At 46.3% G+C, this 12890-nt stretch overlaps 6 protein-coding genes across 6 annotated transcripts; 4 read left to right on the top strand and 2 right to left on the bottom strand.

The window, feature by feature from the left end:
* Positions 1–324: 324 nt before the first annotated feature.
* GGI43DRAFT_405479 (cytochrome P450) lies at positions 325–2611 on the top strand. The gene is made up of 6 exons (XM_083206025.1): positions 325–728; positions 816–1311; positions 1376–1714; positions 1785–1932; positions 1991–2001; positions 2066–2611. Exons 1-6 carry the CDS (start codon positions 400–402, stop codon positions 2240–2242), a joined length of 1500 nt encoding a protein of 499 aa, XP_083060559.1. The 5' UTR covers positions 325–399; the 3' UTR covers positions 2243–2611.
* On the bottom strand, positions 2454–3091 carry GGI43DRAFT_427523 (uncharacterized protein; the record flags this gene model as incomplete). The annotated part of the gene is made up of 3 exons (XM_083208815.1): positions 2789–3091; positions 2601–2716; positions 2454–2540 (listed from the first exon to the last, which is right to left on the bottom strand). The coding sequence occupies exons 1-3, from the start codon at positions 2871–2873 to the stop codon at positions 2454–2456; spliced, it is 288 nt and encodes a 95-aa protein (XP_083060560.1). The 5' UTR covers positions 2874–3091.
* Positions 3092–3516: 425 nt separating this feature from the next.
* On the top strand, positions 3517–4343 carry GGI43DRAFT_49798 (uncharacterized protein). Its single transcript, XM_083209911.1, has one exon. It carries the CDS (start codon positions 3748–3750, stop codon positions 4231–4233), a length of 486 nt encoding a protein of 161 aa, XP_083060561.1. The 5' UTR covers positions 3517–3747; the 3' UTR covers positions 4234–4343.
* Positions 4250–5099, top strand: GGI43DRAFT_49791 (BRcat and Rcat domain-containing protein). Its single transcript, XM_083209910.1, has one exon. It carries the CDS (start codon positions 4342–4344, stop codon positions 4855–4857), a length of 516 nt encoding a protein of 171 aa, XP_083060562.1. The 5' UTR covers positions 4250–4341; the 3' UTR covers positions 4858–5099.
* A 720-nt stretch (positions 5100–5819) lies between these two features.
* GGI43DRAFT_49800 (Metallo-dependent phosphatase-like protein) lies at positions 5820–7975 on the top strand. Its single transcript, XM_083209912.1, has 2 exons — positions 5820–6168; positions 6240–7975. The coding sequence occupies exons 1-2, from the start codon at positions 6051–6053 to the stop codon at positions 7781–7783; spliced, it is 1662 nt and encodes a 553-aa protein (XP_083060563.1). The 5' UTR covers positions 5820–6050; the 3' UTR covers positions 7784–7975.
* A 1059-nt stretch (positions 7976–9034) lies between these two features.
* Positions 9035–11155, bottom strand: GGI43DRAFT_49808 (major facilitator superfamily domain-containing protein). Its single transcript, XM_083209913.1, has 5 exons — positions 10664–11155; positions 10348–10594; positions 10202–10281; positions 9295–10146; positions 9035–9203 (listed from the first exon to the last, which is right to left on the bottom strand). The coding sequence occupies exons 1-5, from the start codon at positions 10949–10951 to the stop codon at positions 9168–9170; spliced, it is 1503 nt and encodes a 500-aa protein (XP_083060564.1). The 5' UTR covers positions 10952–11155; the 3' UTR covers positions 9035–9167.
* Between the last annotated feature and the right edge of the window lie 1735 nt (positions 11156–12890).

The raw sequence follows: 12890 nt of genomic DNA on the forward strand, positions 1-12890 counted from the left end.
TCCCTTAGATGAGCCATCGAGATGAGACAATTAGTCTAAAGTCTGTTTGTATGACAAGGAGCTCCAAGCCACACGATCCTACGTACGAAATCAGCGTAATCTAGCGGGATGCTTTATACCCGTGTTACTTTAGTTGATTACAAGTTAGAATATTGAACTATAGTCTTACAGGTTGATGGTTTAAGTTTAAGCTGAGCTGCGAAACCCCCTCTTAGAATGGGGATGTCTCAATTGCCGAGCCAATCTGGTAGTGCATGATTGACGGGACGGTAAAGTGTAATTGACATATACTGGCGCTATAAATCACCACCCCTTTCCCCCATTCTCAAGGGCAGATTTGTAGATGTGTTTCCCGTCTTCTTTTGTTTTGATAAGTTTTCAACGCTGGTGTATTTCAAAATGGTCAGCTTGGTCGCTACCATCCTTTCGCCTCAAAATTGGTCGCCCAGCACTTTGCTGCTGGTCGCAACTGTCGCTATCTTTGCTGTTATCCGCCTTTCGAAGCGTGCTGATTTCCATTCTGGCGCATCATGGACGGATAGAGGCGTGCCTTTCCTCGGCTCCCTGCTCTTCTATTCAAAGAGAGGCGATTTTCTTAGAGAGGGCAAGGAGCGCAGTGCCAATGGGCACTTTAATTTTTTCTTCGGGCCGTATCCCATTGTCGCTGTCTCGGGAGAGGCTGCGCGGTCTGCATATTATACTACTCGCGGGCTTGATCTGAGCGCTGGGTATGTATGAACATTGTTCAAGGCGTGGACCCTTTGCAGTGCTGTAATCATTTATTACCGAATGAAAAGAGTCTAACCAGGCAATAGATTTAAAAAACTCTTTTCAGCAGGCCCGGATGTTGATGCAATCCTTGGGCGTAACATGGCTACCTATTTCGTGACACTGTTTAAGCGTCTCACTGGAAAGGATCACTTGGTAACTTGCCTCCCCTATCTCAACAGAGATTCCTACGATACCTATTCCGCCATTGATACGTCTGCTCCCATGGATCCATTCTTGGTTGTGCATGATCTCATTTGCAAGATGACACATCGTACCGTCGGCTGCCATGACGTCGCTGAGGATTCTGTACTACGGGCGAAAACAATGAAGTACTACGACATGCTGGACGCGAGCTCTGCTCTTAGTATCATGTTTCCTTGGCTGCCAACTCCTACAAAGATTAACAAGCTTTGGGGAGGAGGTAAGCTGCACATGTTGTTTCTAAACATTATTAAGGAGAGGAGAAAAACTGGTCGGAGAGCAGAGGATACCGTACAGATACTCATGGACAAGGGCGAGAGCGACATGGTCACTGCAGCAGTGAGTACCTTGAGCTTTGTGTCCAAGTTTATACCTTTCGGCTGCTAATCCATGACCTAAACAGTTTATTATCGGCACACTATTTGCCGGCTTGATCAATACCGCCGCTCAAGCAGCATGGATCCTCTGCTATCTCGCTTACGATCCGGTCTGGTACGCCAAGGTTCAAGCTGAGGTTGATGCAGCCGTTGCCAAATACAGAACCTCCAAAGATCAGACCCCGGACGACGTCCTGCAAACGCTCTCTGTTGATGCATGGGAATCTGAGTTCCCTTATCTGGACATGGGAGTGCAAGATAGCATCCGGCTTAACCTCATGGGCGCTTCTCTGCGCCAGAATATTTCCGGAAAGGATATTGTGCTTGGCGATACGGGAGTTGTTATACCAAAAAATGCGTTTGCAGTAAGTTAAATTATATAAATTGATTTGAATGAGAAAATTTGGGTGTTGATGTCTAATGATTACTATGTAGGTTTACAATATATCGGATGTTCACTTTGATGAGACGGTATACAAAAACGCAGGAAAATGGGATCCAGGCCGATATATGTCCGAGCGAGGAGAAGATAAGAAGCAGCAGCATGGATTTCTTGGATGGGGAACCGGATTGCACCCATGTCGTAAGAAGGCTCCCACCTAAACTCTTGAAGGTATTGATGTGCTAACTATGAGACGCAGTGGGCATGAGAGTAGGCCTTGGCAGCGATACTTGTTATTTATCTAGAGGAAGAAGAGCTAACGTGTTATACTTAGATTGCGAAAATGGAACTCTCTGTTTCCACGGCTACGTTTGTGGCAATGTTCAACTTTAAAGCAGTGGATAAGCATGGGAACCCGAGGACCGAGCCGCTGCCAGGTTATAATTGCAATGATCTGCAGCCGAGGCGCATGACTGATACAGTCTATCTCAAGTGCGAACGCAGATATTAGGTAAGAAGCGAACTGAAAGACGATTGATAACGATGGTTGGTGAGCAAACATGAATGTGGGATTATGAGAATGTACTCTTATGGGCTGGTGGGATTATTATGAGAATGCATCACGAGTGTCAGTTATAGCGTCATGTGTTCGTTTCAAGAAATGAATTGATTCTATGACATGATATGCGTTAAGGTGATTTGACTAGGTGATGGAGTCATTGTTAGGTCGGCCTCTTTTGCTGCAGCTCATGTTCAATCTGCGCGGCGAGCGACGATGGCGTCTGCGCGCCAGTATTGTGAACTCTTTCCTAAGCAAGCAAAGGGTCAGCTATTTTACCGTGATAAAATAGAAATGATTGTTAAATCACAATTAAAATCTCCTTTTCGGCGCCTTCCAAGGGCATGGTGTTTTGCTGATTGTCTGTAGTGCCAATGACCATCGGGATGAGGTTACGCTGCTTGGTGAGCAGGCTTTGGGGCGGTGCTGAGTTGAGAAATTAGCACATCTCCCTTTATAGATGATTATATGAGAATCAAATGGATATTGAAATAATACCTTCTGTTGTGTCGGTGACTGGACCTGGAGCTGAGGGACGAGGCCGCGATTTATAGATTTGAGCTGCGACTTTGGGGGTCGTCATGATTGCGGCTGATGAAGTGAAGACTTTTGTAAACTAGGGTGCTAGATGCAATGTAGGAATGATGAGAAATGATTGAAAAGATGTGTGCAAAGTGCTCGATTTGGTGACATTTGTTAACCGGGTGACGTAGATGGGTAGTGAGGGAAAGTGCATCTTACGGTCATATTTACACAGATTGGAGGTCTCATGACATGCATATGAAAAGCCTTGATCTATTGCCTTTATTCTATTTTCTTTTCTTTTTATATCTCTTTTGAAAAGATGAGAAAGTGAGCCAAGTTATGCATCTTCTTTTGGCCCATGAGCTGGCAGCTGGCCACCTTAGCTTCGCTTGTTCTGACCTTGAAGTTGGTTTAATTTTCTATGAATGGAAATTAGGGAGAAACTGCTTGCAGACTCACGAATTTACGTGAATTGATGCACTAAAAAGCACCAAATATACCTTGTCATGGTAATGTGAAATGAGATGTACGTGCTAATGCTCATCTTGAATGTAGGCTTGACTTGGTTTACAACAGAACAGCTGGAAGATACACATCTGCCTAGAATCTGAGAAGCTCGTCATCTCAAAGTCATGAGGTATACTTCAGTCTTCAGATCACGTTATATTCCAACACAATACACTCTAAACCGGTGTTAGCGGATGGAAATATGTGCGAGAAGATGTCGCATGAGAAGATATCTCCTAATGTGCTCTCTGCACGGGCCACATGAGCACATTATTGATTTGTGCAGCTGGCTCCATCCATATCTCGAATATTTCTTCCTCTCCCTCTTCCTCTTCATCCCCTTCTTTCCACCTTCGTCATCATTTTCTTCCTCCTTCTCTTAACCTGTAATCCAGTTTGTCCAAGGGTGCCTTCTAACCCCAATTATGGCTTTCAATATTGACGATGCATCTCTCCGACTATGCATCCAGCTTCAGTCACAAGATGCCATTGCATTGATCAAAGGAAAACATAGAGATGACGAGCAGCCACCTGACATCGAGTTCGCCGCGGAGCTTTATAAATTTGAGTTGCAGTCGCTGCAAATGTTTTACTACGATCGAGCCCTTTGCCGTACTCTTGATGGCTTGGACTTAGATGCTGGCGATCTTCTTAGAGGCCGTGCTGATGAAGAGCAGCCAGCTACGAGCGAGCCGGGAAATATATTCGACGACAAAGCTGCACCAACACAATCTAGTATGAGTTCTCCCTCAGGTACTGTCTTCAATGTCAACACCGTTAACGAGGAGACGACCGAACAATCCGATGATGAAGTTGCATCAACAACATCCAGCATGAGTTATACCACAGATGCCAGCTCAAGTATCAGCATCGTTGATGACGAGACGACTGAACCGCTTGCAGCACCATAGAATGGTGATGACAAGCCTCCGGCTGTTACGTGTTCGTCTTTGATCCATCAGGAATATTGGAATAGCTTGCCAGAAGTGGTCAGCGAGCAAAGCCAATGTGTTGCGTGCATGGCGGATGTTTCGTGCTTGAAAACGATAGAGTCTTCTTGTTCTCATGTATACTGCCACGACTGTGTAAAAGAGCTATTTAGGTTAGCCATAGCTGACGAGTCTTTGTTCCCTCCTCAATGCTGCGGTCAGCAAATACCCATCGAAGCTGCCAAAAGACTCCTACCTACAAAACTGATCGATGAATATCACGAAAAAGAACTGGAGTACGGCATACCAAACAAGACATACTGTTACATATCCACTTGTTTGGCATTTATTCCTCCAAGTCTCATTCGAAATGATGTGGCCACATGCAAAATTTGCCACTGCAAGACTTGCTCTATATGCAAGGGCCCATCCCACGAAGATGAAGACTGTCCTGACGATAAGGAGATGGAAGAGTTTCTCAATATGGCAGCCGAGAAAAAGTGGCAGAGATGCTACTCGTGTCGCAGGATGGTCCAGATGGCCAGAGGATGCAACCATATAAGTATGTTTTACCTCTCTAGTGGCTCTATCCAGCTAACAGTTTGATAGTATGTCGCTGCAAAGCCCAGTTTTGTTATAAATGCGGCATAGAGTGGAAGCAATGCCGTTGTCCCTTTTGGGATGAACGTCGATTAGTCGGCGGACACCGAAGAGCGCGGGAGGTGCACGATGCCGCCGCTGGCTGCACGCATCATGCCTGGCTATCTTTCTGTGGTGGTTTTCGATGCGAAAGGTGCCAGAATTGGATGTCCGATTTTATATTATCGTGTATTGAGTGCGGAATTCGGACATGCCGGGCATGCAAGGACCGTCGACCTTGAGCAATGCGCATCGGTTTTGATGCCAGATTCCGTACACCAGGTTGCAGAATGATGCAAATTTGGTTTATTAGCTCGTGAATTGCTTGGAATATTGCTCATTTAAGAATATGAAACCATTGGCACAAATCATTTTACGCGGCGTCCGCTGTCTCATTGCCCTCTCCAGTTATATCCAACAGTGCAGTCTTTATCATGATGCCAATCTACTTCTAGGAAATAATCCACCATAGCGAGTGCAGATCTCTCAACATTAGAATGGAGATGCCCAGATTATGAAATTTGATAACTGATACTCTCTCGAGTACCGAACAGCCATCTTGTCCTGCCTGCGGGGCGCAGATTGTTAGTGCTGGCGCAAAGGCAAAAATCCAAGACATGCGTGTATTGCTCGTATCTGACACAGTGCTGGTTTACAACCATCCCTTTGGTACACTGTGATTATACCCAAGAGTTAATTTGCCTGCTTTATCTATGCCGAGTTTCAGCAAGAAAGTAATAAGCTACCGAATACCTGATGGGTGATACTGGGGCAAAAGATTACGTGTAGATAGCGGCACTGCTGATATCAACCTCAGCTGCATACATTACCATAATTCAACGCTGGTACTGTGTATCGCACTGTGACGTGACATACCCACGTGGACCCTATGGCGACACAAGCCCCATTCTTTAAGCCTCTTGGCCGTCCAAAATCCTCTGAAGGGCTGGCCAAAGGGCTGGCTCCCTTCTTTTGTTTCTTACATTCTTCTGGTTGTTGTCGAGGCTGCAGAGAAAGTGCTTGGTGAATGAGTTTTGCGCGCATCTGCTCTTTCGTTTTGTCTCTCTTTTTGCCGCTTGTGATCACGACAGTAGAGGAGAGGAGAGACCTGATAAGCTGCAAGGGTAGAGGTTTACTAAGAAGACAGCATAGGAGACATCATGAAGGTGTCTCTCTTACTGTCGGCTCTTTCGGCGGGCTATGCGGCTGCAGACGACGTTCTGTATAGCAGGCGATTGGCCAAGCGAGCCCTTGACGATGGAGGGCACTATAACATTTGTAAGGCTTCCTCTATCCATTCTTTTTGCCTTTATGTAAAACGACATTTGGCTCACATATCTGTATACTAGCCTTCTTTCACGTCAACGACGTTCACGCTCACCTTGACCAGTATGTGAAAGCGGGAACAGACTGCGTGGATCCTGTCAAGGGCTGCTTCGGTGGCTACGCCCGTATCAAGACAAAGGTCAGCGAGCTGCGTGCTCAGTATCCCAACCACTTGTGGTTGAACGCAGGCGATGAATTCCAGGGAACCATGTTTTATTCGTTTTATGGCGGAGAGAAGATTGCCGAGACGATGAATGATCTCCAATTCGATGCCATGACGCTGGGGAACCACGAGTGGGATGGCGGCGATGAGAAGTTGGGAGTGTTTTTGAAGAATTTGACGTTTCCAGTCGTTTCATGCAATGTGAAGAGCGAGTACACTGATCTCAAAGACACGATTAAGAACTATCACATCTTTGAAGAGTATGGCTTGGCTGTCATTGGGGCATCGACACCGACTACACCGACGATTTCTCACGTCGGTCCTTTGACCAAATTTCTCGATCCCGCTGAAGAGGTTCAAAAGGCTATTTGGGAGATTCGTAATACGACCAATATCAAGCGCATTGTGGCTTTGACGCACATTGGTTACGATGTGGACCAGCAGCTGGCGGCACAGACAGAAGGCCTATCTCTCATCATTGGTGGCCACAGCCATACGCTCCTTGGAGATATGGACGGTGCAGAGGGAAAATATCCGACTATTGTGGAAGACCTTTCTGGAAATGAAGTTTTCATCGTCACGTCTTACCGCTGGGGAGAATATTTGGGCTCAATCGACGTTAGTTTCGATGAGGACGGCAAAGCGCTCATCTATCGTGGCGCTCCAATCCATATGGACAACACGACCAAGCTGGAGCCCGAACTTCAGGCCAAGATTACTGCGTGGAGAGGGCCGTTTGAGGATTATGCCAACGAGATTGTGGGAACTACGGAGAATACTCTTGACCAGACGACCTGCCATAGCAGTGACTGCCTCTTGGGGGAAGTCATGGCTGATGCTGCATTTGAGTATGTTTACAACCTCACTACGGACGTACCAGAAGATCAGAGACCGAGTTTTGCACTCTTCAATGGAAAGGGCGTTCGAGCAACTATTGATGCTGGCAACATCACCAGAGGCCAAGTCATTACGGCGTTCCCATTTGGTAATGCCGTTGTGACATTGACATACTCGGGCGCCGATCTGCTCAAGATTCTAGAAGGCGCTGTATCTGGAGTAAACCAGTTCAATAACCAGAAATTATCGTCTGGGATTCAAGTATCGCATAATCTCCAGGTCCAATACGACCCATCAAATACCTCTGGGCGCATGCTCGTCGATGCAAGAATCTCTGGCCAGAGGATCGACCCTGAGAAGAAGTATATCATTGCGACTGTGGATTTCGTTGCTACAGGTGGAGACAATATTCTACCCAAGAGAGATGACTTTGTTGTATTAGATACATTGGATGAGGTGTTGGTAGATTACATCAAGGCGAGAACGCCTCTAAAGAACGCATTGGAGAAGAGAATAGGGAAGGTCGGTACATTCATGGGCAAGGTGCAAAAGGTGTTTTCGGCTTAAATTTAGCATAGATTAAACGGTTATCACATATAGACATTTATTATTCTTTGGTTCTTTTCACTTTCTCGAGCAGAATCATTGGTGTTATCATTTCTGTATAGCTCAATCAAATTGATACGACTCTGTCGAGCTGACGGCCTTGTACGCTATTTTAGCTGTCTATTGCTGTCATGGACGTCTTTTACTTAAATACCTGATTGGTTTAAGCGGAAATATCGCCTCACAGTGGCTGCATGTATTTCATTTCCTTATTTTCGCTTTGGCGACTTCCTTGGAGTGATGGAAGGCCTCCTTTGTCCATTCGCCGAGGCAAAATCGTCAAAAGTCTCGCTGAAAGATCGTTCAAATGTGCAGTAATCTTCCACTGGAGAATCATCTTCGACTACCTGACGATGTCGAGCCTCTTCACCCGTAGCCCGGCGCTCAAATATGATGCTAAAGACTGTGAATGAGAGACATGTAAGGATTCCAATACACGCAGAGATGGCGATAAAGAATAGAACGGGCCAGAGTTTATCGGGGATCATTTTGACTGTGGTATGGGTTGATAAGACCGGCAGAGGAACGCGTTTGTTAAGACTTCTCTACATATATGAGTGAGTGAGGTAGATATTATGGGCGTAATATGGCATTTGACTATCTATAAATTCTTGATGGACTATAAGATGCTACATGTATGTGTCAAATCACGGTTGTAGCTATAAGGACAGGATCACGAACTGGCTGGTTCCATATTACACACACACACAAACCATAATGCTGTGAATCGCAACATCTAGAAATCCATCAAATTGATGCGTACCAAAAAAAAAAAAGGATATCATATTCACAGATAGATTTTCCAAAAGGGTGGTAGCATCAATGGGCTTCAACGCAACACTCTGCACATACTACAACAGAACAGCGCCGCGACTGCAGCCTTCAGCAACACTGCCACATCCGAAATTAAAGTGGCAGAAAGAAAGAATAAACAAGCAAAGCAAAATAGGGCCCCTGCATATACGAAGTGCTGCTACCAACTTCAGAACCAGGCCGCCACTTAGGCATCCCTTGCTTCCTCGGGGCTGAAGTATTCTGTGGAGACATGAGATCAAAGGAGAAATTGGCTGCTCGTACATGATTCAGTAGCAGAAAGCACCAGAAAGCTACGCAATGACAGGGACACAAGCTGGACGGCAGCCAGGATCACCAAGTGTACCTTCTGTAGGCTCTGATTCAGATGTTTGATGTCTGAAAGAGCTAAAAATTGTTGGATTCAAGGTTATCTTAAGCGATAACACTAGCATGGTATATGGAGATCTAGCTAGATTCAACCATGCTATTCAAACAACAGAGTCATGACACATTCCATCCTATCCCATCTGAACGTAAAGTAACTTGTAAATTAAAAAGTGTATCGGAAATCGGGACTTGCGTCCTCCTATATTGCACCCATACGTTAGCTTTGTTCTATGAGATGCCAAAAAAGGATGAAAGCAAACAAAGGAAACATAATGAATCGCGGCACTTACATCGTGAGCTTCCAGCGCAACGCCCTGCTCATCAGCCTTCTTGTTCTGTCTCCAAAAGGACAAATCACACAACAACACCAGAACAATGTTCAAAAGCGCACAGGCAATGCACGCATACATGCCGGGTTTGTACCCTGTTGCTGCGTCCTGCGTTCGAAACACCAAACTTCCAGCAATGCCGCCAATGCCACCGAAGCCAACGAGCGTGGCGCTGCAAAAGGCCCGCTTCCACTGGCCGCGCACGTTGTTTGCCTGGAAGGACATGACAGAGGGGATGTTGCTGTTTGCGCCGGCCGTGACGAGGAAGATGCCGAAATAGCGCACGCCAGGCTTTTCAGCCCAGCCCATGATGGGGAGGCCAATGAGGCAGAGGACCATGTTGAAGATGATGATTGGGCCACGTACGCGCAGCTTGTCGCCAACCCAGGCGGCCGAGAACATGACGATGCCGGCAAAGGCATAAGGTGGTGCGACGAGGCATTGGGATTCACCAACAGAGAACTTCATGCTGCGGGTGAGGATAAGAGGGAGTGTATAAGCCAGTGCATAAGTAATTGTGGTAGTGTTGAAGAATATCATGGCATAGGCCCAGATCTTCCAGTCCGCACCACCACCGAGGAACTTCTTCAGGTTAAACGGCGGGACCTTGGAATCGCCACGGTCACGTTGGATGCGGTGCACGATCCATTCACGCTCTTTTTGGCCGAGGAAGTTCCAGGTGAGGCGTGTAGAGTCGGGGAAGTCGACGAGGAGCCAGTAGCCAGCGATGGCGAGGGCGCATGTAAGAGTGCCTTCGATGATGAAGATCCAGCGCCAGCCACTGAGACCTTCGCGGCCGTTTAGTTGCATGAGCTGTGGAATGATGTAAGATTTGTGTAGAATTAAGTGAAAAGATGAGATGACTTACACCATAGGCCAAGATACCAGCAAAGGCAGAGGCGACGCAGCCTACAAGATAGAATATGGAGTACCGTTTTCCAACCTCATCTACATAGTTACGTATTAGCTGATATCAAAGAATACAAAGGGGATGGATACTGTCTTCCCACTTACATCGTGTATACCATGTGCTAAGCAAATACACGCAACTCGGGAAGAATCCAGCCTCTAGAACACCGAGGACTGTTCTCATTGCCGCCAGCTGCTTAAAGTCTTTCACAAAGCCCATGCCAATCATGACGGCGCCCCACAAGAGAGTTATGAAGGCCAGATGCAGCCGAGGACCGATTTTGCGGATGAGGATTGTGGAGGGTGGTTGGAAGACGATGTAAGTAGTAAAGAAGACGAGGTTGGCAATGTTCTAGAGAATTTCATACAATTAGCCATGCAATTCTTTAAAATTGATTGATTGGGACAGATGGAGACTTACGTAGCGGTTGCCGATGAGGTTCAGCTCAACACTCATGCCGGCAATATTGGCAGCGCTCATGTTCGTTCTGTCCATGAGACTGACGCAGTACATGGCGCCCACCGTGATGACCAAGCGGCGGTCGATACGGCGAATGATGCTGCGCTGCTCAGCCTGGGTGAAACCAAAGTCATCATCGTCAAGCGATATGACCTGGTGGTTGCTCTCACAATCTTTCATCGGGTTGTCGATATGGCTTAACTCGAGCCCTTGCTTTTCAGACTCTAAGTGAGGAGTTTCTTCACTCATGATGGCTGATTTGGAAGCAACCTCTCTATGTTTTTCTTATAACCAAAGAAGGGATAGAATAAATTGTTTTCGTTATTCTCTCATTTAAGAGACACGTTGAGACATCCCGAAAACAGGGAGCCGGGTCGAGGATCGGCATGGAGAATATATAGGTTGCGACTCATCACGTCTGCCCAGATTAAAATCCACTGGCCTCTCTACTACTCTAGCTCTCCCACCAATCTGCCGCTGAATTTTATTTCCACAAGTCTTATCGACCGCTACCCCAAGGGCTGGGTAGCTTGGCCAAGACTCTAAGCCCGTATCATGGGTTCGATTTCAATAGTCTAGACACACAAAAAACAACAACCCAAGAGCCCAGAAACCTTGCGCTTCCCCCCCTCGGTTGTTTAGGCGACGCCATAAAAAAATGACGAATACAAACTCCATCTTCGCAAGCCATGCCCCATATCGGTCCTCTTTGCCAAGACAAGAAATAACGAATGAGCAGATCTTCCCCAGACTTTTCTTCTTCACTCTGTTGCTCCTAATGGTTTATCCACTTAGTGGGGTAGGGACGCGGTCTAGGTGCTGTGCCCCCTCTTGGCTTATAGCCTATTTTATGCTTATACCAGGGCTATATGGTAGAGAATGCGGTATGTACAGGGTGGCCGTGGCAAAGTCCGGGGTCTAGCTAGCTCCCTCCTGGATGCTTAGACTGAGAGAAGTTGAAGTTGAAAGGGGTGGCTGGGAATTACGGTGAGTGGATGGATGTCTTGGGGATGAGACACCAGTGGCTGCTAAACTATAGTATGTTCCGACAACTCACAACTCTTGGCTATTATAAGCATTACTCATTGCACCCATCTATATTCCATCGTTCGTATTTCTTTGTATTGAATCTTTCATCGTTATAACAAAGACTAGCAACGCCATAAACTCGTAGTAAATAAACGCTTCCTTCCCGTTGTGGAAAAATCTCCATTCGCGGGGAAGAAGGAAGCTAAACAACTCTAAACGCTCTAGCCAGACACTTTAATCTATTAGCTCATATATACTACAAAGCTGTAGAAGGCGAAAAAAAGGCGTGAATGACAGAGATGGGCTCCAATGACTCGTCTGGCATCTAGACACTATACCAGACTATATCATGTATGACATTACTCAAAGTAGTGGCATCAATAAGCCAACAAAGCAAATCAGATTTTAGATTCAGCCTGACAGCCCAGATTTTGGGATACATTGCATATGCATTCGCTCCAACGGTCCTGGCTCCCAATACCAATACCCATTGTCTGCAACAAAAACGCCACATCACGATCATCAACCACTAACACTCACACCAAGAGACTAGAAATTAAAAATGGGCGCCACGCTTCTCCTCCCCCGCGTTTCCCATTGCCGCCACCAATAAGACCTCGATCCGACCAGCAAGATGCCGAGGCCCCTTCAACCCTTCCTGGTTTATCCGCTCGTCGAGGCCAAGGTTTACTTTTCAGCTTTCAATATTAAATCCCAATCACAAAGCTAATTGGCATGTAAGGTAGAAGACACCAAGATATGCAGACGCCACAGAAATTTCCCGATTCGTTGGTATGCCGCTGACAATTGCTGGTGACCTTATTCCTACTTCGCAAGCTTGTCGTCTTTTTGATTAGTGTCGACGGTGAACTATTTGCACTTGGCATCGAGTCATAAGTTTATCTTCAGCCAATTCTATCGCCTATAGATTGTCTAAATCTGCAATTCGACGAAACTACTAGCAAAAAAAGTTTGTTTGTAACACGGTCACTTACCACACCTAGCTTATTCTATCCATCTCATCTACTCCTTAACTTGGCTCCAATTCTCAAGGCAGCAAGGTTACATCGAAAAGTGTCCAAATATCAATGCCCGATTATTACCTAGGCTCGTGTTACTGCAAATAGTAATGACTAACTGAATCCAGCACAATCCCTTC

The sequence above is a fragment of the Trichoderma evansii genome (assembly GCF_050947405.1).
Source record: "Trichoderma evansii strain SZMC 28006 chromosome Unknown GGI43scaffold_10, whole genome shotgun sequence".
Lineage (NCBI taxonomy): Eukaryota > Fungi > Ascomycota > Sordariomycetes > Hypocreales > Hypocreaceae > Trichoderma > Trichoderma evansii.